The sequence below is a fragment of the Canis lupus genome, chromosome 10, assembly GCF_011100685.1.
Source record: "Canis lupus familiaris isolate Mischka breed German Shepherd chromosome 10, alternate assembly UU_Cfam_GSD_1.0, whole genome shotgun sequence".
Lineage (NCBI taxonomy): Eukaryota > Metazoa > Chordata > Mammalia > Carnivora > Canidae > Canis > Canis lupus.
Window position 1 is genome coordinate 29,064,439 of NC_049231.1, and position 22,242 is coordinate 29,086,680.

The 22,242-nt window shown below is 54.7% G+C and overlaps 1 protein-coding gene across 1 annotated transcript in view; it reads left to right on the forward strand.

The window, feature by feature from the left end:
• MYH9 (myosin heavy chain 9) overlaps positions 1 to 22,242 on the forward strand; it is a 91,473-nt gene that overhangs the window by 33,429 nt on the left and 35,802 nt on the right. The window contains 3 exon segments of the mRNA NM_001110767.1: positions 3,932 to 4,088; positions 17,588 to 17,615; positions 18,419 to 18,512. Coding sequence (NP_001104237.1) covers positions 3,932 to 4,088; positions 17,588 to 17,615; positions 18,419 to 18,512 — 279 coding nt within the window.

A 22,242-nucleotide genomic window follows, 5' to 3' on the forward strand; every position in this document is an offset into this window, starting at 1 on the left:
GGATCTGGGGCTTTGTTGATGATCACATATGTAAATAAAGGACATGCTGGGCTCAAGGATGGTAAGTGGCCCCCTCAGTAAGCCATTTTATTTTCTCTATAATCTGAGGGTGACTTCAGCACACGTTTCCGTAGGGCACTTCCCCAGCACACTGGTCAGGGACTTCCGAGTGCCCTGCAATGTGCCAAAGTCCTCTGTGGAGCCATGGACCATCCTGGGTTGCCCAGAGCTCCTGATTGGGCCAGATAGCATGCCAGAGCTGTGTTTCCTTGCTGATTGCTAAATTGGTTTATGATAGGGAGGTTCTTAATCTCTTGCCATTGATGACTACCCTTTGGGGGATGAGCCTGATTAGTCAGGACCCACCAGTGAGGACATACACAGAATGGTCCTCCTGGAAGTCCTTTTTTATAAACCAGCTTAGTCCTATCTGCTCATATGGCAAGTGGGGAAAGCTGAGGCCCAGAGAGGGCCAGAGCCCAGCACAGAGTCATACAGCCTGAGACTGGAGCTCAGGTATCTTGACCCTCAGCCTGGCTGCCTCTTTCTTCATAAGAACATTGTATGGACAGAATTCAAAGCCTCTGTCCCTAGGGATCTTGACCACTGAAATTCAGAATTGGAGGCTTGCAGAAAGACTAGGGACCTTTAAGGAAGCATTGCTTGTCTGTTGTGCCCGCTGGGAGCTGAGTCCCATCATCTGGGAGTGGGATGCCCCCTGGGCAGCCTCCATCGCTCATTGTACCCATCCTGGTGGGTCCCTAAGCCGACGTGGGCTTTGCTTAGGGAAGCAGAGTGATTAACGGCGTGAGAGTTGGAGCCTCCAGGACCCGGTTCAGATCCTTTCCCCACCACACACCATGGCTACCACGAGCCTCACTTCTTCGCTGGTGAGAAGTGTGCAAGTGCCAGCCTGCACCTGGTTCATGGCAGGGCCTGGGCTCTCTTAGTGAAGGCAGCTGGTCCTCTGTGAGGCCTTCACTGGTGTCTCTGTTCACCTTTGTCCTGCGAGGGATTTGGTGAGCCTGACGCTCATCGGGGGGGCCTGCGCTTGCCGCTACTGGCTGGCTGCCCACGGTCTGCTCTCCCACAAAGGGAAATAGTACTAAAGTGTGTTCACTGTTAGTTGCTTCATCTTTCCTCTGAAAGCGTGGGTTGTCCTCGAGAGGCAGAACTCTGGTTGGAGGCCCGAACTCCTGCATCTGTCCCCTCCTGCGCCGTTCCTCCTGCCTCACACCAGCCCCCTTCCTAAGCATCCTCCCCATAAGGGAAGTCGATTGTCTCTGCAATTGCCCTAATGGGGACCCCAGCAGGTGCAGAGCTGCGGGGGGGATCAAAGCCGCTGGGCAGGGGGCCACCGCCTCATTCATGGTCCACCTCTCTGCACACGTCGTTCCAAATTGCGACCCGGGAGCCTTTGTGCAGCGGGTTTGCCTGGTGTTGTGGGCGGTGTGGCTAATCCTGGCCCACAGCTGCTCTGCCTGTTTCCCCGGGGGGTGAGCTCTGGGATAGGGGGCGGCCGATCACAAAGAGCCTCTGTGGCCCGTGAATGGAGCAGCTCCCTGGCGTGGCCGTGGGGGAGAGAGCCACTTGCTCTCTGTCCGCACCTCCAGGAGCATCCAGAGGGAGGCTCGCCGGCAGGTCTCCATCTTCCCACCTGGGCTGTAGGGCTCACACCTGCTGGTTTGATGAGATTAGCCCAGAGACCTTTGGAGCTCTGCAAAGAGAACGATCCGCAGGACCATCTGCCCACCCAGCTGTCAGAAAGCCTGGTCCCAGGAACCCCCAGTCCCCTTTTGCTGTCACAGACAGCTGTTTGCAAACATCTGGCTCCGAGGCACACCCTAAAAGTGTGGCCATGTGTCCTTGGCTTTCATCGGGCTGATTTCCTAGAGTGTGGGTTTTCTCAAACCCCAGAAACAGAGCTCAATTGTTTCTGAGCTCCTGGGATGACCTCACTGCTCCCTGACCGCCTTCCTCTTCATCCCTGCCCCCCAGGGAAAAACCAGAAGTCTCCCGCTTTTCTCTCATCTGCCTGTGATAACCCGCGCTGCAGGTGGCCAGCACCACGTGCAGACTGCTTTGCCTTGGAGCTTTCCCCCGTCCCTCGTGAAAAAGTAGTTGGAGGGAAGGCAAATGACCGATTATCCCAGGAAGAAAGAAAAGCAGAGAGCCCCGAGTCCCCGCCTCCAAACAGAAGAGGCAGCCAAACACACTTGGTCATTTGCAAACTTGGCTGCTCTTCTGCACGCAGGCCGCTGTAGGTTACTGGGTCCCTCCCCAGTTCTGCTTCCTGTGTTTAACTTCTGCTTGCAAAGTCCAAGTGCCATTGCTCTTGGCCCAGGCTGGGAAGGGCCTTTGTCCTCCCGACTGGTTCCTGTGTGGAACCTGTCTTTAGGTTCAGCCACTAGATCCATCTTCTGTTTGGACAGGACTAGGGAGGCCGGGGCTGGAGGGGGCCGGGTTGGCCCATAGCACAGCGCCCTTAGGTGTTGGCTGCTGTAGGATTGAGGGGCACAGCCCCAGACAGTGAGGTGATATCATGACGCAAACAGAAAGACACGGGTGCAGAGAACTGGCCCCTGACCAGGATGCTCTGCACTGGTGGTGGCAGGAGAGCCAGGGCTGCTCCCAGCTCTGCCTTGAACTGCCTCCTGACCCTCAGCTGTCACTCCACAGAGTCAAGGGCCATAGGTGTGTGTGAATCTTGGCTTTGCGCGGCTGCTTCCGGTCCTTTGGTGCATTGTCCTCAGAAGAGGGTGCTTGGGTTGCTCTGGAGGGTTAAAGACAGCTGCACCCCCCAGATGAACACCTGCCACCTGGGTGGTCTCAGGAGTCTTGCCCAGCTTGTGAGGGGTCTCTTTTCTTCTTCTTCTTCTTCTTCTTCTTCTTCTTCTTCTTCTTCTTCTTCTTCGGCCAGGAAGAAGGATCTTGGAAGAAAAAGAAGCAGGTTATTAGGGAAAGAGTAGTCACAAATTAATGTGAATTGACCATAAGACACTGAAGGAAGATCTGTCTAGATGGTTGCCGCTGGCATCTGCTCTCCTGACCTGCTCACTGCGCTGTGCTGGGTGCTGTGTCAATCCTGATAACTACTCTGTGAGGCAGCCGAGGGTCTGTCCCCATTTTGGAGATTGAAAAACGGAAGGGAGAGAGGTTAAGAAACTTGCCTTGCTGGGATTGGAACTCAGGACATCTGACCCTGGGGTCTGATTTTTTAACCTGGTCAGATCAGCCTTGGAGTACTGGGTGGGTGTGTTTTGGGGTGCCTCACATCAAGGGTGTTGGCTAAGTGGGCTCCCCTTCAGAGGAGACTCGCGTCTTGGAGAAGGCTCACAGGGGACGGGGAAATGATCTTTGAGTTTTTGAGGGATTGCCATGTGAATGTCTCCAGAAGATTTGAGGGAGAGAGCTGTCTGTAATATGTCCTCTCCCACAGAAGATCTGGTTGGGTGGGGTGGGCCATGAGTTTTTCTCAGTGCTGGAGAAGTTGAGGCTTGAATATCTTCATGAGAGGCCTTCAGGGCAGAACACTTGGTGTTTCTGCAGTTTGCTTGCTGCAGCTGAATCCTTTTCTCTCTGCCTCTCACGATGACAGACACATCTCTTACTGTCCTCGGATCTGAGTTTTGTAACCGGATTTCTACTGTCTTGCTGTGTGCGGATCTCGCCCGAGGCACCAGCTTGTTGGCATGCAAAGCTGACAGCGATCACGCAGTTGAGGGAGGACCCTCACCCAACACGCAGAGCTGGTGGTGGGCGCCGCTACACCTGCAGCAGGGCAGGGCACAGGGAGCGAGGGGCTGTAGGGGGTGCTTTCACGTCAGCCTGACTCCCGGCCCTTGTTGGCAGGAACTTTGCCACAGAAGTTTGCACGCTATCAAGAACCAAGACTTCCTAACCCATTTCTGTTTGCTCCTCTTTTCTTTAGACCTATTCAGGCCTGTTCTGTGTGGTCATCAATCCTTATAAGAACCTGCCCATCTACTCCGAAGAGATCGTGGAAATGTACAAGGGCAAGAAGAGGCATGAGATGCCCCCCCACATCTATGCCATCACAGACACCGCCTACAGGAGTATGATGCAAGGTGAGTGCCTCGGCCTTCCTGGTGGCTGAGTCTTCACCTGCAGCCTCATGGACACCGTTGCAGGTGCTCATTCACATTCAGTGTCACAGTGATCTGGTGGTGGCGCCGTGCATTATGGAGACCTCTGAGCTGGTGTGTGAGAACCAAGGTCAATGGCTATCAAAGGACGTGTTTATATGTTGAGAGAGTGTTCTAGAAGCTTTAAAAAAATACAATTCCTAATTATTGCTATTTCTCATTCTTGTCCAGACTCTGTGCCAGTCTCCTCACTTCCAGGCCCCTTCTTCTACCAGTTACTCCCTTTCCTCCTGGCTTTTCATATCTTTTCTTCTTGCTCCTTCCCCATGGTCGAGAAACATGCTTGAGTTTTTCCTATCATTAAGAAACAGACACCAAATCTCTCCTGGGTTCTGCACCTCCTCTGGTTTGTCTCTGCTGTCTCTCTGATCATAGTGGAGCTTTGTAGAGGAAGTGCCTGCTCCACAGGCCTCCCTCACCCCTTCTGCAGATTGTCCGACAAAGGTTACCCTCCCTTCTGCATTGCTAAATCCACGGTACTCATGTGTTCTTCTCTTACCTAACCTCTCCCCAGCGTTGGACAATCTTGACCAGTCCTTTGGAAAGCCCTTCCTTCCTGTGTGACCCTCTTTCTGGTTCTCCAAATCGGTGCCTGGCCCTCTGCATGGTTCTCTCCTGCCCCTCTCTTGCCTCTGCGCATTGGTGCCCCTTAGGGCCTCATCGCTCGCTCCTGTATTCCTCTGGATGCTGGACACATCCGCTCGAATGGCTTTGCCAGCACATTCTGGCTGAGGACTGGGACTCAGCAGCTCCCTTTGCTTCGGGCTGCCGTTTCTCCAGCCACCCAGGTCCGGAACCTGGCTGTTCCTCCCCTCTCTGCTCTCTTTCTACCTCCTTTTCTCGGGTCCATTAGCACTGCCTATAGATTTAATCTCCTTCCATATTTCTCACCGCCTTGCCCCTCTTTTATCCTGTGGCCATGACCTCAGTTATGGCCTCCCAACGGTTTTCGCCTGCACTGTTGCTGTGACCTCTTAACCTTCACTTTTAGAGCCCTCCCTCTACTTTCAGCAGAGGGTCATCTTTCTAGAATGCAAATCTGATCAAACTCCTTGATTTGAAATCTTGAAAAAAACTCGAAAAGGCTCCTCATGGCCCCAGAGGTAACCCCAGAACCCACTAGCCACAAACAGCGCCCTTGTAATTGGCTTCCTGCCTTCCTCTGACTTTCCTGCCACATGGACCTGCTTACATTTTTCTCCCGGGCCTTCCTGCGTCCAGCCACCTTGCCCATGCCAACTACTTGCAATGCCTGGCAGGTCCCTAATCTCTTGTTAAACATAAGACTAAAGCTTTCCTGCCTTCCAGGGAGGATATCTGGGCTAGATTTAGTGATACTTTGTTTTTTTTTTTTTTATTTTTTTATTTTTATTTTTTGATTTAGTGATACTTTGACTTAGGTGTTTACACATTTGGTTTTCTCTCCTAGACATGGACAGGGCCCGTGTCACCTATATATTCTTGAGCTCAGCTGAATGCTTGGCATGTGGTGGCATTTCGTGTAATTCCCAGTCAAGCCCAACTTCCAGGCAGGGCTGAATTCTCATGACTTCATATCGATAGTGGTTTTCCAAATCCTCGTACATGTGCATATTTTTTTTTCTTTAAAATTGCAGTGAAGCTGGGCAGTGGTGGTAGAGAACCTTGTTGTATTAGCAGAGTCAGTCCCTGGTGTAGCGGTTTGAAGGGACAGTGAGCAAGTCTGTCTCGTTCTGCACGGTGTTGTGGGGAAGGCATTTCATTGCCAAGCTTGATGAATTATGCAGGACGTACAAGTTGGGCCTAGCCTTTGGCTTATGTTTATGTCTATGAAAATTTCTGGAGGAAGCCAGCCCTTTAGTTTTAAAGTAGGATGTGTGTTTCAAAGTGCTAACTAAAGCAATCTGGTTGGAGAACATTCTGTGAGATTCCAGAAGACCCTGAGTCTGTGTCTCTAGAGGTTATGAGTCAGTTTTCTCCTAGCTGTGCTAATTGGCCCGGTGCAAATTCACCCTGGAGTCTTCCTGAGCCCTGTGCTGCTGAATTAGGGCATGTTCCCATCCTTGGATCCTGGATTTGAATGGTTTTCTAGCACATCGGCTTCCTTGACTGTCAGGCAAGCCATTATCGCAAGAACAATGTCATGATGCAGAGCGTGACAACAGCGGCTGGAGTTCTGGGAACTGGACTCCCAGCCTTTCTTCCGACAGTCTGCATGACTCCTTCTTGAAGAGATTTGACCAATTTTTATCCAACGACAAAAACATTTAAAGGGCCAAAAGTCAGCTCTGTAGGTTGGAGGTCATTGAAATAAAGAGAGCGATCTGCAGAAGGCTGGAGCTTTCCTTTGTGTTGACCAGAGAGTCTTGGCCATAGCGGAATGGCCTTGACAGGAAGCCATGAGCTCCCCAAATTATGAGAGCAAGCGGGAAGGTGTTTCATTCTTTGGAGACCAGGGATGGAAATCCATTCTGGACCCAGGAAGCCAGAGGTGCTGGTGCCTCTTTTTAATAATCTGTGGGGGTGCTGGGTCCCTGTAATCTCTGACCTTCAGCCTGCGAGCCTTTCCCTCCCCTCCTTCATGAATGCCGGACTTGGTGCAGCCATTAGCCTCCGTGGGGACCTACTGAGAACATTTCCAAATCCCTTCTCGTTGTTTACAGCTGACCTGCAAAGCACTTAGCAACAGGTTTTTTTTCCCTTGGAGCAGAGAGGAAGTTATTTAAGAGAAGTTGGCTCTCCTGTTAAGGATAAGGTGGTTCACTAAGCAAAGAAAGTTCTTGAGAGGAGTTGTGGTTGTCGCCCTAAGTCAGGTGTGGACAGTGATGCTTCAGGGTCAGTGGCTGTTAGGATGCTTCTTAGCACAGGCTCTGTGGGGAGAACAGGGGTGTTCTCTGCCCCTCACCTCTTAAAAAGCACAGTTAGTTCCTTTTTTGCTTTTTCTCTAAACGGGAACTAGAAAAGGGTTTCCTCCCTGAGCTGCCTGTGGCTTATGGCATACTAGCACTTACTCTGCCAAATAAGGTAGTTGGTGTCTTTGTCTGGGGACTTTTATGAGATGAGCTCCTTTTGCCTGTTCCTGGGGCCTCCCTGTCTTTCATCTGTGAGTCCTGATGAGTGCCGCTTGTCCTGTAGTTAGTATTAGTATTCATTTTTCACTTTGAAAAGCTGCCCAGTTTGGATGATAAATCATATGGTCACTCTGCGCGTGTATCAGACTAAGTAAGCCAGGGTTTCTCAAACTTGGCGGACTTTGGCTTTGGGGCCGGAGAATCCTCCCTTGGGTGTGGGGGGCTTGTTCTATGCATTGTAGGATATTTAGCAGCAACCTGGCCTCTACCTACTAGATGCCAGCAGCTCCCTCCTTCTTCTGGTGACAACCAGAAATGTCTGCAGACCTTGCTACCAAATTTCCCAAGGTGGGCAGGGGTGGGCTGAAGTGCCCCCACTTGAGCACCACTGGACCAAGCACTGCAGATTATTTTTATTGAGTATCGACTCCTGTGGATCAGTAGTACCTCTGGGCCTGGCATGTCAAAGATCCAAGACTCAAAGCCAAGGAATGTTGGGATAGATTAGTGCTGTCTGCCATGGGCACGGGATGGGGCATGGCAGCATTGGCGCGCTGGAGGAGTCCATGGAGATAGGACATAGAAAGTGCCAGAATACCAAGAGGTCTAGTACATTATTCTGGCACTGGAGGCCCTGGCAGTCCAGGGGGAGGGATGAGACGTGTTTGTACCCAGACATCTGGGGCCATGGCTATATGACAAGACAAGCTGCTACCTACACCTGGTGCCAGCATGGCTTCAGCAGGTGTCAGGTGTCTTGCGAGTTGAGGGGAAGGTGTGGCCACTGAGGCCAGGGGTGGCGGGGAAGGCACTGCAGAGGTCGGATCCTGTGGAAAGGCTGGCAGGTATGTGTCAATAAGCGGTTCCAGGGCAGCCCAGACGTGCCTGGCAGTTTTGTTTGTTTTAATCCTCAACCTTGGGTTTAATTAAAGTCCCGTGGTAACTTGGTTGGTTTACCCTTCCAACCCTGGCTTTTCCCTTTGGTTAATTTGTTGTCCTGGCCAGTAATGGGTCTTCCTGCCTTGGGGATTGAACCGTTCCTTGGGATTCTGTAAAGGCACACTGAGGATGGGCATGAACTCTGTGTGGCTGTCCCTCTCTGGGCAGCGGCAGCCCTGTGGGGCGTGGGGGTGTGTCCCAGGGCAGGAGCAGCGCATGGTCTATAAAAGGTGTGACCTGGTTGGGAAATGGCGCTCCTGGCTTCCTCTGGGACCTGGCCTTCCAGGGTCTCCCTCTGGGGGTAAGGGTGTATGTGGGTTCTGAAAGGAGAACCCACCCACTGAAGAATCCGACTTGCGCACTGTTCTCTCCCCAGCGAGACTAGCAGAAAACCTCAATGTTGATTAGGTAAAATGCCAGGTTTGGTTCACTTTCGGTGACTTCATGGTATTTTAATGAGCTCCCAGCATTTCTGGGGGAGTGGCAGCAGGGTCTGCTTTCATTCCAGGCCTAACCTAATCTGAGAACTATTTAACCCTTGACTCTGTGCTAGTCCCACCCCTGCTGCTCGGTGGAAGCTGCGCCGGAAGCGGCTGGTCACCAAGCAGTGGCCTGGTGTCCACTGCGTGTCCACGTTCTGTCAGTTGGTTGACTAACCTTTGAGGGCAAACAAGGGGTAGAGTTCTAGCACTAGCCTCACATCCGAAGGCTTCGGGCCAGAAATAAAGATCTACTTGCCCTGTCCAGGGCCCGCAGAGTCAGCCCCAGAAACCACGGTCTCCCGATTGCCACCCTGGTGCCTGTCCCCTGGGGCTGCTGCCCCAGGTCCTCTGGCTGTGTCTGGAGGACTGCTGGCCCGCCGGCTGGCTGCAGGCCCTCACTCCCTCTGCACATTCTCCCTGCCAGTTGCTTCTGGGGAGCTGTCTGCTTTCCAAGGCCTTCTTGAGGGTGGGAAGCACGGTGTGGGTGAGGCGCTGGGGAAATGCTTCAAGGGTACAGTGAAGCATGACTGCGAGCACACTCACCAGGACCGGCGGCTGAGGCAGCCACAGATGTGATGACTCCACTTGAGCAGGAATGCACCCGCCAGGAGGCTCGGGCCCTGCCAGCGAGCCCTGCCCGCCGCCGCCGCACACAAAGGGCCCGCTGTCTGCGGGGAGGTCCGGAGCCAGGCCCCAAGTGCCCGTCTGTGCCGTGGAGGCCGCGGGTGCCGCGTTGGCCCACCCCAGAGGGGCGCGCTCCCGGCCGCACATGGTCACTGTGTGCTCACCAGGCCTGGCCCAACGGGAGGAGGTCCTGAGAGGCAGGGAGATGAACTCGAGAGAGAGAGCAAGCGAGCCCCGGGCAGGGAGCCCCACCTAGCCCGGGGGCTGGGGCAAAGTGTGAGGGGCTTTGGCCAATGACCCAGCTCCTCCACAAGTAAAGTCACCGGCACCAGTTTGCTGGGCCTCTGTAAGCCTCAGCCTGAGGAGCAACTTGCCTTGGGAGCAAGACGTGTGTGAGGAAGAGCGAGCTGGGTTTGCACTGGATTTGGGTCGGGGCCTGGCTCTGTCGGTCCCTGTGGACTAGGGGGCCACTTTCACTGAGCCTTCCTTGCCCTGTGGCCTCTTGGCTTAGTGACGCCTACTTCCTTGGAGGGTTATTGCAGGGATGACCCAAGGTGTGTGTGGACGGTGCCGGGCCATAACGAGCGCCCCCTGGAAGGTAGTGGGGAGCGCCTGGAAATGCAGCCTCTTGATCGAACCGCCCCTGCCCTCCCTGCACTGCATTCCTTCCCTCCACGCTCCCACTCGCTTAATGCAGGTGATAACCAAATGCTTCCTCCAGGCGGACTTCTTCATCTCCAGGAGGCCCGTGAGAGCCGGGGCTCCGGGTGGCAGCACACACAGGAAGTGACTTGTCAGAGGCGCCTCCCTGCAGGGCCGCGTAGCACACGGGCGTGCGCAGGCAGACGCGGCCTCGGACTTGTCCCGTCTCGTCTGCGGCCCCAAGCAGGCTGCAGGACGTCCGTGGGCCCACGTGGCTTCAGGGGGGGCCTCAGAGGAACGACGTGCCCTTGGGAGGCAGCCCTTGAGTGACACTGAAGGGATCCTCTGGCCATGTGTGGTGGGGACCCGGGGTGGGGGGCCTGTGACCCTAGCCCTGGGCCCAGCAGAACCCAGACCACTGCCCTGCTAGGCCCCCAGAAGCAAAGCCTGCTCCTTGGAACGAGGCTGCTTAGTTATGATGTGGTCATGCCTGCCAGTCTCATTTCTGTAAAATCTTCTTTCTAGAAGAGGAATCTGTGGCTCACGGATCCTTTTCAAGGATTCAGCTTTATTTTGGCTTACTTTTCTGTTTGGTTTTTTAATTTCAACCCAGTAGGCCTGCTGTGCTTTGCACCAGGCCACCTGAAGTGGGGGACAAGCATGAAGCGCTCTTCAGGAACTGAAATTTTGAGGGTGGTCGAAGACGTGGCATCTCTGTTACCACCCCTCACCCCCAAACAACCAGAAGTCACCTGCACAATCAGTAATGGCTGAGCCGCTTTGTGCTCTTAATGCCCCTGGACGTGCTCCTCCCAGGCTGCCTGTGAACCCTGCTTACCGCCGTTTTTCCTGTTCTCTCAGGTTCTGGCTCTGAGACTCCAGCAGAGCCGTGTTCCAATAGGTCAGGACTGAATGTTGGTGTGTTCAGAATAAAGGGTTGCTTTCCTTCCCCCTGCCCGATTTCTGGAATTAAGCTGTCAGATGAGAACAGGACTAATTGTCTAAAGAGAAAAGTCAGTGCTCAAAGTCTGCAGGCATGAAAGTCAGGATTCTTTAAGTGGCTTCTGTAAAATTCTTCTGGTCTGGACCAAGGCTGTTGGCCCAGTGTCCCCCTTTGCAGAAAACTCTGAGGACCCTTGGTGCTCCTTTGGGCGACAGTCAATACTGACCGGGGCCCTGCATGTCATGCCAGCCAGACTTTGTGACTCGATGAAGATCTGGTCTCCACCCTGAAGCCAGTCCACAAATACAGCAGGGCCAAGGTCTAAGCTGAAAGCCAAGGACAGAGGTTGTGCCCTGGGAGCAAATTCTCGCCTAGCAGTTACCAACACACTGTTCATTTCATTTGATCGACCCTCGTCAAGGCGACGGGAGCGCCTGGCTTCTTTAGGATGTGTCTCTCCGTGCCATTACTGTTCACCTCCTGGCACAGATGTTCCTGCCATTCTCCAACAAGCCTGATGAAACTCATCCCAAGGGCATTTCGCAAAGCCAGAGCTTTGCCTGGTACTGTCCACCTTGTTCTCAGTGTCCTGTTGGTCTTCCTTCCTACGCTCTGCAGAGCTGTGGACTGGGGCTTGTCTGGGACTCCGCTGGGACTCCTTTTTTTATTTTTAAGATTTTATCTTTCATGAGACACACACAGAGAGAGGCAGAGACAGGCAGAGGCAGAAGCAGGCTCTTTGTGGGGAGCCCAATACAGGGCTCAATCCCAGGACCCCAGGATGACACCCTGAGCTGAAGGCAGACGCTCAACCGCTGAGCCACCCAGGTGCCCTCTCTCTTTCCTATTGCTCCCCAAGGGGAATGTGGTTCAAGAGCAAAGCAGACCGACCTCCAGGTCTGGTCTCTCTGAGCATCCCAGTGGTGTTTGCTGTGGGCTGTCTGCACTCACATGTGACTTTTGAATTTCCCTCCACCCTGACAAACCTGTCTGAGCTGTCTCAGCAGCAGCCCCACACAGAGAACGTTCTCACTCCCAGCCCTGCCCATGGACAAGGTGTCTGAGCAGCCAGCAGTGGTTCCTGGCAGGTGTCCCTGCGTACCGGGAGCTCGGCAGCTCAGCTCGGCTTGTGTGAGTGGCTGGGTGCATTTTGGCTGAGAGAGGGCTTGTTTGGGACCTCGCCTGCCCTCTACCATAATGAAAGTTGTAAGTGTAGCCCCTGGGGCTTCTTTCTAATTATCGAGGGTGCCTGCTGGGGGAGGTGCCTGTTCTCCGCCTCTTGGCCTCCTGGGACTAGAGACGTGGGCCGCCTCAGTGGGGTTCACACACGGCCTCACCTGGGGGAGGGTGTGGGTGGAGACTCTGGGCCAAGTCCAGCTGTGTTCCTGCTGGGGTTGCTGCTGAGCCAGCATCTCCCTGGTCTGGGCCTACCTTTGTGCCTTGGAGAGGACATTGCTGGCAACCACGCTGCGTGCTCAGGAGCCAGGGGCAGTGGGTGGCTCCGCAAGCAGGCTGCCAGAGGCTCCATGACCCAGGGGGCCTGGGGCTTGGCGTCGGTGTGCAGCCTGTGCCAACATGGAGCGCCAGCTGTACCTACTGTTCTCACCTCCCTACTTGTCCCCAGGTGCCTATAGCCCAAGCTCGTGAATGGGGCTGGCTCTGGGCAGAGTCCCAGATGAGTTTATAAGGCCCCCAACACTTCTGAGAGAGTGGACAGCTCTTTCATTGCAGCCTGGGGCAGGAGTGCTGGTGGCCCCGGGCCTTCCCAGCCCCCTGAGTTCTGAGCTTGAACCCACAGGTCTTTCCACAGTTTGAACCTGGTGAAAGACTTTGCGTTTTGGCCCATGAGATCCTGACGCTCATGGGAGTCTGGGGAGAACTGACTCTGGAGCCCAGGGATTTGCCCTGGGCAGCCTGATGCTTCCTGTCCCAGGCGACAAGGAGCAAGAGTTAGCACAGTGAGCGACCCCAGGGTGATGGAAAGTGTAGGCCTGTTGGTCGTGCGTCACCCCGTCAGCCTCACCCCACGCAGGTGTGTCAGCCAACCTGAACCTGCCCTTTGCTTTCCCTTTTTCTTGGCCCACGGCCATTGATCAAGCCTGGTTGGCCTGAAGACAGATCCTGAGGGCACAGTGCTCATCCAGGTGTGCCTCCAAGAGCAGGTCCGCAGGAGGCCCGAGAGGTTTTATCTCCGAGTTTGATGAGTCAGTCCCGGCAGCGGCTGTTGGTGGACCAGGCCCGGTCTCTTCCTTCTGTACTTCCTGTTGGGGCTGATGTCACCACTCTGCGAGCCTTGTGGCCTTTTATGGACAAGAATCAGCAGCTCCTCTTGCTGAGGAAGTGAACGATAAATAAAGCCCCTAGCATACGTCTGTACCTGGGGTGAGAGACCTGTGGTCAGGTTTCCCCTCCTCCCACCTGCGTTGGGCCTTCTGAGCTGGTTGGAAACACCTGTCTGCATTGGATGTCCATCAGCTCCGAAAGGTCTCTGGGGGCTTGGGGTTTAAAATAAAATCAGGAGAGGGAATGGCCTCATCGCTGAACATGTAACTTAAAACCTTTTTGTTGTTGTTTGGGGGATGGTGCACAGTGCAGAGCTCTGGAGGTGCAAAAGGCCTGGGGTTATTAAGGACAATGTTTCCAGGCACCTGGGCTGTTCTGCATGCTTCAGGCACCGATGTCATTCAGTCCTTAGAACAGCCCTGCTGGTGATGCCCTGGCCTCTGGTTCTGAGAGGTCAAGGGGCCAGGCATCTCCATGGGGAGTGCAGAGTGGGAATCTCTGTCCTCTCTCTTCTGGCACTGCTCTGCATGCCTGGACAGTGGTCTGCTAAGGGTGCTCTGATGAACCCTGTCTCCATTATGCAGGCAGCTCTGGTGTTCATCTCCTGTTCTTCAAATGAGGAATTCGAGAAGATTGTATCTGAGGCAAGGCTGCTGCTTCTCTTAAAGAGTTGAAAATCACCATAGAGAGATTCGTGTCCTGTCTCTACTCAACTCCCACCAAGTTAGGGACCAGGCAGGATGGGTTTGGGGCCTCTGGCAGGCTAACATGCCTTCATTCCAGGAAGGAACCCGTTTCCCAGAACTGAGTTGTCTCTGGTGGGTGTCCTCCATGGTTCTGGGCCATGAGGTTCCTGTCTGGCTGTCTGTCTCCTGGTGTGGCGGAAGGAAGGGCATTTTCAAACAAGCCTTCAGTCTCATAGGCCCAAAGGAGGACTTCAGTCACAACAGAGCAGACTGAGCCCTGGAGTGTGTGTGCCGTGAGGTGACCGTGTGGGGAGGGGCTGAGGGAGTGGGTGTTCGGGAGGGTCCCCGCTGGAATGCACTGGAGTGTGGCAGAGTAAACTGAGGCAGAGAGCTTGTTGGCGGCTGAGAATTTTGACCATTCAGTACCGGGAACAGTTGCTTCAGAGCTCAGGAGCAAGCCCAGAAGCACTGTGAGAAGAGACACGTACAACAGGGACGGTGCCTGCCTTATTCACTCTCAGGTTGTGGTGAGGCCACAAGATGATGGACCCAGACTCACTGTAAGAACTGAACGGGCCTTTCCAGACTCACGGGGCCACGGTGTCCTTCACTGTAGACAGGTGGATTTGGGGTGCCAAGCAGTGGGGATAAGAGCTGAGGTGATGAGAGGGGCCTCCATCAATTTTCCCCTGCAAAAGCATTTGCCCACAAGAATATTCTGGCAAAGTGAACTGACGCTTCTTTAAAGTGTAAAATGAAAGTATGGGCGTGTATCCTTTTGGGTTGTGTCGATAGTCATGCTTCAGGGATTGGAGGTGAAAGGTCAGGAGCAGAGGGAGTGGTGGTGGTGGGGTGGATGTAAATTGCATAGAATTTGGGTCTCAGTTTGGAAATTGAAACGCATGCAGGCCTCTGTGTATGTACTGACGTGCAGGTGCGCAGGCTCCTGCGTGCCCCCGCCACGTGTCCGTGTTTACATGTGTGCTTGTATGTGCTCATGTGTGTTGCCTGTGCTCATGCGCATCTTTGTCTCTGCGTCCTCGTGCAGCTTGTCCACGTCTGTGTGTGTGTGTGTGTGTGTGTATGTGTGTGTTTGTGGGGCTCTGCTTCCTGTTGTTCAGCAGCCCAGCATCTGACTCCTCCTCACACAATTAGAGGAATTCCAGCCATCCCAGGGACGGGGCCTGGACAGCCCTGGGAAAACGGTTCCTTCTGGAAGGGATGGGAATGTTTCCTTTTATGGTAGCATCGGCTGCTGCTGCCTTACAGCTTGCCAGAACGTGCAGGTACATTCTTGCCCACTTGTGGAGCAGTGACTAAACATGCCTGCAGCTGGGGCTGGCGCGGGGCGGTGGGGTGGGGTGGTGGGGGGTGGGCAGCGGGGGAGGCCAGGCCCAGGGATCACAGCCCTGCGCATTCCAGACCGTGCCAATTGCCACAGTGTCTTTGGAGGGGGGGCAGGTGATGGTGACTGCCCCGTCTTCCAGCCCTCAGCCCCTGCCTCGTCCCATCTGTCTTATGAAGATGCTGTGGAGGCTCCTGCAACCCTGGCCACCTGGTCTCTGTTTTGTGGGAATGTGGAGACAGGGGCCGGGAGTGGGGAAGCAAGGTTGCCTGCTCTGGGCAGTTCCACAGTGGTGAGCTGGGTGTGCGGTACGTGCATGAGGGTGCCTGGCTGAGTTCCCTTGCACCCCTGCACCGTGGATTTCTTGGGGGGAGGATGGGAGCAGCTGCCACTGGTGTCGGGTGTGTGGCTCATATTTGCCTCTTGTTCTGAATGTCCTCTCCCCCCCCGCCCCCCCGCCGCCCCGAGTGACCGTCAGATGGGGGCAGAGATGGTAGGAATGCCCAGCCCCCTGTGCTTGCTGAGGTGGGCACATTGGAGGCTTTCCTGGCGACCAGGAAAGTGACCCAGCAGGTGACCCAGCTGAGTGCTTTCTGTTGGTGTTGAATGGCTAAATCCGTCTCCTGAGGCTGTGCACACAGGGAGCCATGAGTCACTCCCCATTGTTCCATTCTGCAGGGCCTGGCCGGCCAGGGGCAGCTAGTAAGCGTGTCCTTCCAGGTGTCCTTCCAGGTCCCCAACGTTGGGTTTCATGCAGTACCTCTAATGCTAACAGTGACTAGTCCTCCTCTATTACTCCACAGCTAGTAGTCTTCTATTACTCCTTGAGTAGTGCTTATTACTCCTTGGCTAGCACTCCTCTCTTATCCTTCAGTTAGTACTCCTCTATTACTCTTTAGCTCCTATTCCTCTGTTCCTGCTTGACCAGTAGTCCTCTATCACTCCTCCACTAGCATTCTTCTGTTACTCCTCAGCTAGCACTTCTCTATTACTACTTGACTAGTCTTCTGTTATTCCTCGACTAGTACCCGCTACTTCCCTATTACTCCTCAGCTAGTACTCTTCTGTTACTGCTCGACTAGTACTCCTATGACTCCTCGACTAGTACTCCCACTGCCCTGACAGTGCCACCACCACCCATCGTGGAGACTTCATGACGGAGAAGTAAACCGCAGCCATGTGTGGAGTTCATTGTTTCCTTGCCGGGTTCTTTTCATCTGTTACTTCTGTTTTCCAAGCTAAACTTGCCAGGGAGCTAGTAGCATATTTACTCTATAGATAAGGAAACTGAGACATGAGGTTGAAATGCCTCACTGCAGCTCAAATATTAGTAAGTGGCCTGGTCCAGGATTTGGCTGGTTTGACCCCAAGGAGTTGAGGGTATGACATGGGGTGGGATGAAGAGGGAAAAAAATAAGTTTGTCTTCTCAGTTGTTGCTTTAAAATTGCACCCCCCCCCCCCCCCCCCCCCCCCCCGGCACTGAACCAGGTCAGCCCAAACACCTGCAAGCATTTCTGTCAAACTTCGCTTGCAGAGTGTGGATGTTACTGTTCTTGCAGCAGCGAGGGGAGTGGGCTGTTTATATCCTTCCTTGCTCACTGAGGTGCAGCTGGAGACTGTTGCTGAAAGATCCCAACAGTTGGGCCTCGAGACCCAGCTTGTCCCAGAGGCCAGTCGGAAGCTGTGATCTTGTTCCTTCCATGCGGCCCCTGCACCAGCGTCACGGCCCCCATGTGCCAGACACCGTGGGGGCTTCGTGCATGTGTGCTCTCCTCCCCATCACACGAAGGGCCTGGGGCTCTGGGCACCCATCAATGTGTCTGGGGGGCCCACGCACCCCGAGGGCCGATGCACTGCAAAGCCAGCCTTGTCTACCCCAGCCCGCACCCAGCTGCTTCACCTGTGATCCTTGTTTGAGTGAGGTCGGGATGGTACTTCCCACACCTGCACAGGCCTCCTCTCCCTGTGGCGCCCACCCCAGTTCAGAGCACACAGGGCCCCCCGCCCCAGTTCAGAGCACACACGTCTCCCCTGCCCCAGTTCAGAGCACACGGGGCCCCCCCGCCCCAGTTCACAGCACAAAGGACCCCCGCCCCAGTTCAGAGCACACGGGTCCCCGGCCCCAGTTCAGAGCATACCCCACCCCTCAATACTCAGTGCAGCAGATTCCCGGGGAGCTTCCTGGGAGGGGGCCTCTTAGGGGTGGGGCAGGCGCGAGGGTGGGCAGTCTGAGCTCCTGCCACCTGCCCATGTCCCTCCCTCATCCAATGAGGCATTGGGTGGGTGTCACCGGCTGGTGTGCGGGACCCTCCGCAAAGGGTGGTAGTCAAGGCTTTCTGCTTCTGTGAAACGGGCCGCTCTTTGGAAGCCCAAGGGGGAGGCTTTTGTATCCCGTAGAAGTTAACGTGATGTTTCCTTTGTTTCAGACCGAGAGGACCAGTCCATTTTGTGCACGTAAGTGTTTCTGCCTGGGGGTGGGGCCTATGTCACCCCAATTTGTTCTGACTCTGAGGGCTCCTACCCCAACCCAGACCAATGGGTAACATTCCCCGTCAAGCCCCCACTCCTTCCCCAAGGGATATGTCTTAATTGAGGTAGTAAGTTTGCTCTTGGCAGCCCCCCAGCACGGATGAGCTTTATTTCAGGGTCAAAGACTGACTCACCCTCCTCGGAGGAGCCAGTTCCCAGTGCGGGGAGGTTCGTATCAGGGAGAGGCAGGAGTCTTCTCAGCAAAGCACAGTTGGGAACTGACTGGCCCCTCCAGAACACATTCCTTCTGGCTCTGAACAGTGGCTTTCTTTACCTGCTTTGCAGCAGACACTGGGGCTGCTTGCCCTCCTCTGAACCGAACAAGGAGATAAATAAACCCTGTTGCTGGGGGAGCTGATGGCACAGAACATTCCTTCAAGGGGTTTCGAAGGGACATGTATAAGTGCCTTTGGCCTCTGAGTCAATAGCTGCCTAAAACTGATGCCTGAGACTTGTGGACACGAGGGCTGCCAAGTGACCAGGGCAGGCAATGTGTTTGATTGTACTGCTGTCCGGCTGCCCGAGGGCCATGGGAAGCGGCCAGAGTGAGGATCCCAGAACCCAGCATTCATCTGCCAAGATCTTCCCTTTCCCGCCGCTAGGTGTTGTTGGGTCCCCCACTAATAGCCAGCAAGTGGGAGATAGTGGAGCGCGGTACGTTGGGCAAGGGACAGACTTTGGGGATTTGGCCGTGTCTCCCCTGAGAACTTTCGTGGCTGTCTCGGCAGGGGTGAGTCTGGAGCTGGCAAGACAGAAAACACCAAGAAAGTCATTCAGTATCTGGCGCACGTGGCCTCCTCACACAAGAGCAAGAAGGATCAGGTGAGTGCGGGCCTTCCTCCCATGGAGGCGCCCGATCCTCCTGAGGAAGAGCATTTAACGAGCTGTGGTTTGGAGCGTTTTGGGAATTGGAGCAGAGGCTGGTCCCACTCTCCCGGCGGCTGCAGCGTGGCCGTCTTGGGAGTGGGTCCGGTGGTAGCCAGTCCGCTTCTCCCCCAGCCTCCTAACTTTCTGAGTTGCTTTGGAAACGGGAGAGCACTGGGTTTTGCGAAGCAGCCCTCCCGGGGTCTGCAGCTAATTGCTGTGTGACCTCCTACCCCTGAGGTCAGAAGAGAGATCCCAAAACTTGGTTCTCAAGTTGATGGAGACCCGAAGCCTCTCGGGCAGGCCTGCATTTGCATCCCCACTTCTCTTCCCCCGCTGTTGAAATGCCTCTGGGTGGACATTCCCCCAGTGAAGAGAGGAAGGGCAACTGGAAAGTCATCTCACTTCCCTTTTTCTCCCCCTCCCTCTTGATGGATTATGGTCGAACTCAGCAGTGTCCTCGCTAGGTGAGCTTGCACGTTTACTGCACGTTCTGCACCGGGAATGCGTGTTCTGCCCATCGTGTGCCCTTGAATTATGTATTTTTTTTCCTGAGCAGCTTTTCACTCCACACCATTGTCACTTTCTGCGGCTAGACCTCTGTTCTTGTAGGCTCGGCTCACTGACTGTCTTGGGCGGAGGGGGGTGTGTGACACACGGTGACCTCTTGTGCACTCTGAAATGTCAGCTCCTGCAGAGCGGGTATGGGCCTTGTCCCGGAAGCTGTTCTCAGAAGCTCTGGCCAGTCCCACTGTTCCCACGCGCGCGGCAGCCATAAGGCCCCGTGCAGAACCCCGACCGGGGGGAGGGGGCACAGTGGAACGGGCATCTGCTCCCCTGGAGCCCCACGTGGTCAGTGTCCGGACCAGATGGAGATGGCTGGCCCCCCACCCGCCACCAGTGTGCCTGTCAGGAGCTGCGCCCAGAAGGCCCCACACTGGAGCTTCCCAGGGCTCAGGGTGATCGGTCAAAAGCATGCCCGTGTGGTGCTCTCTCTCTTTCTCCTAAGCACACACTCTTAAGCTTCCTTGTGAAGTCTAAGTGCCCACGGTGTCCCCTCAAGCCATCGGGGGTACCTGCGCCGTCTCTCTGTGGCTCCCCCTTACTGGGGAGCTGTGTACAGCGTGTCAGTAAGTAGCGGTGTGTGTCTCTTTGCATGCAGACCTGGGGTGTGTCCTGCAGAATGTCCTAATGAGTACAGTCTTCTGGAACTGAACCAAAAGTAACTTTTCATATGCCAAACTCCTCAAGACATTCTGAATCTTTTTCCGTGGGGTGTCAGGGGTTATATTTAGAAACCAATAAAATTTCTCTTGCTCTCTCTCTCCAACCTCCATTTTCCATTCTTTTTAGGAGGCCTATTTTAAACACAGGACTGTGAGGTTAGGAGTCCCCTAGCTGTGGTTTTCCTTCTCAGGATTTGCAGTCAGATTCATCTTCCAGCTATTTATTAAATGCCTCACATGCTCCTGGGTCTCTGGAGGGTGACCTTGGAGTCCCTGCCCTGGAGGATGGGAGATGGGACCACAGTTACAGAGCAAGAATGGAGACCCATGGGGCTCCCGCTGCAGAGGGGCCGACTGGCCCCTGGCACCCCGCTTGGAGAAGACTGTGTGCTGGGGATGGGGTGATAAGTGGGAGCAAACTTGTCACATTCTATGTCTCAGGTCGTAGCCTGTGACAGGCACTCTGTCCCCAGCCGGGAGATTGAATAGGTTGCCTCTGGCTTCTGATTACTGCTCAGGCTCTCAGTTGTAAAGGCCATTGACAGTTGGGTTGATTTATTGCCTGAATCCGTACAGTGATTTTCTGCACACAGCTGGGGCCCAAGATGCTCAAACTTGGTTTGTGGCTCTCGTATTCTGGAACCTATCATGGCATACACTGGGCGAGAGCTCTCCCTTGCATTGACCCAGTTGCTTGTCCCGAGACTACTCACTGGAATGTCCCAAATCTCACCTTGCCATGGGAAGGCCAGGCTTTGGCCAGAGCTGCAGCCTGGCAAGGCACAGCTTGGGGGAAGGGACTTTCCAGGTAGACTTCTGTAGCCTGGGCAGTGACCTTTGGCTCCCCCTCCCCTTCCTCCCTCTCTTTTTTATGTGCTAGTTTGGAAGCCACTGGCAGAAACACCACCCAGTGAAGCCTTTCATAAACTGGATGGGTAATTCCATATCTTATGAGCATACACTGCCAACAGACCCTTCTAATGTCATAGTGTGCAGATTTTATTGAAAAATAAAGGTCTCTCCCGTGCCCAGTTATGGGTCAATAAGGAAGAACCCATAGGTTGGCCTTCACCACTGTTTGCATGGAGCCTGGCTCTGGAGCCCGACGTCGCCACTCCCTAGATGGCCAGGTGGTCCCACGTTCCACGGCAACAGTGTGGGGTCCCAAAACAGACTTTAGCTCTGCTTTCAAATAGGAACTGGCGGCAGGCTCTGGTGGGGACCATGCTCCCAGTCTGTGGAAATAGGAATGGGAGTGGCTCAGCCAGCCTGGCAGCCTGGCCTGTGCTTCGAGAGGAACGTTTTAGTGGGTGGGGGAGCAGCGCTCATCCAAATCAGGCTCCATCGGCTGGCTTCGCAGGCTTTGCAGACCCACCCAAGCCCTGTGGGTGGAAGCCCAGTGTCCTGGGATTGCTGGTGCCAAGCACACAGGGACCCCTGCCCTTCACTGTGGCTCTGCTGACCTTCCTTCATTCATCTCTGTGGTGTGAAAACAGAAGATCCCCAGACCCCTGTGGGGAGCCCTGGCTGAGGACAGCAGTTGGAGGAGGAGGGCCCACTCGGGCCCCTTCCCGTCTCTGGCTCAGAGCTCAGCAGACAAGTCTTGTCTGCAGCAGGTGTGCCTGGAAGGCTGTCACGACTCTCCTGGGAGCTCCTGCTACTACCAGTTTTCCTTTTCATCACTCACAGGCAGCCGTTCCCGTAAAGTCCTGGCCGGGGTCCAGCCTTGCTAATAAATACAAAAGCCAGCCTAGCCCTTGTGCGATGTTCTTTCCCCCTAGAGAGGATCCAGGTATTAAGGTGAATGAGAGCCGAGTTTTCTTCAGCCAGTGTCGGTTATTACCAGGCCTTCTGGGAAGGTGATGGCTGCTTCTAGAATTGATCTAACCTGACAGAGGAGAGCCTGAGCAGGGCTGTACAGGGTGGGGGCTACGGCCGGGACCAACAGGTGCTCGATAGAAGACTTGGTACCCACGGTGCTGGTTGACAGCTGGGTGACCTCGGGCAAATCATGCCCTCTCCCTCGACCTGTTTTCTTTTCCGGGAACTGGGACCACCTTGTTTATCACCCTGAGCATCATGAGGACCCAGGATAGGAGGTAGAAGGGGGTGTTTTGTCAACCATGGAGTCTCATAAGACCACAGTAGAGTTCGTCCGTGTTAGCGATAGGCGGTTCGAAGCCCGTAGTGGGCCTTGTCGGCCACCTGCTTGGACACCTGACATGCTGGCAGCAGGCTTGGAGGGTGGCAGGCCAGGGTCCAGCAAGGAAAAGACAGAGTTTAGTGGGACACGGATGAAATGAGCTGGTGTCTTTTCTGGAGCTGGTTTTCTCCTTGTCCTGTAAAAAGGAAGAGAAGTGTTGTCGGGTATTGGGTGGGGCCCAGCGGCAAGCAGGGCAGAGCGGAGCCATTGTCCTAGAGGGTAGGGACTCTGTCCAGGAGAAGAAACGGTGCCTCTCCTT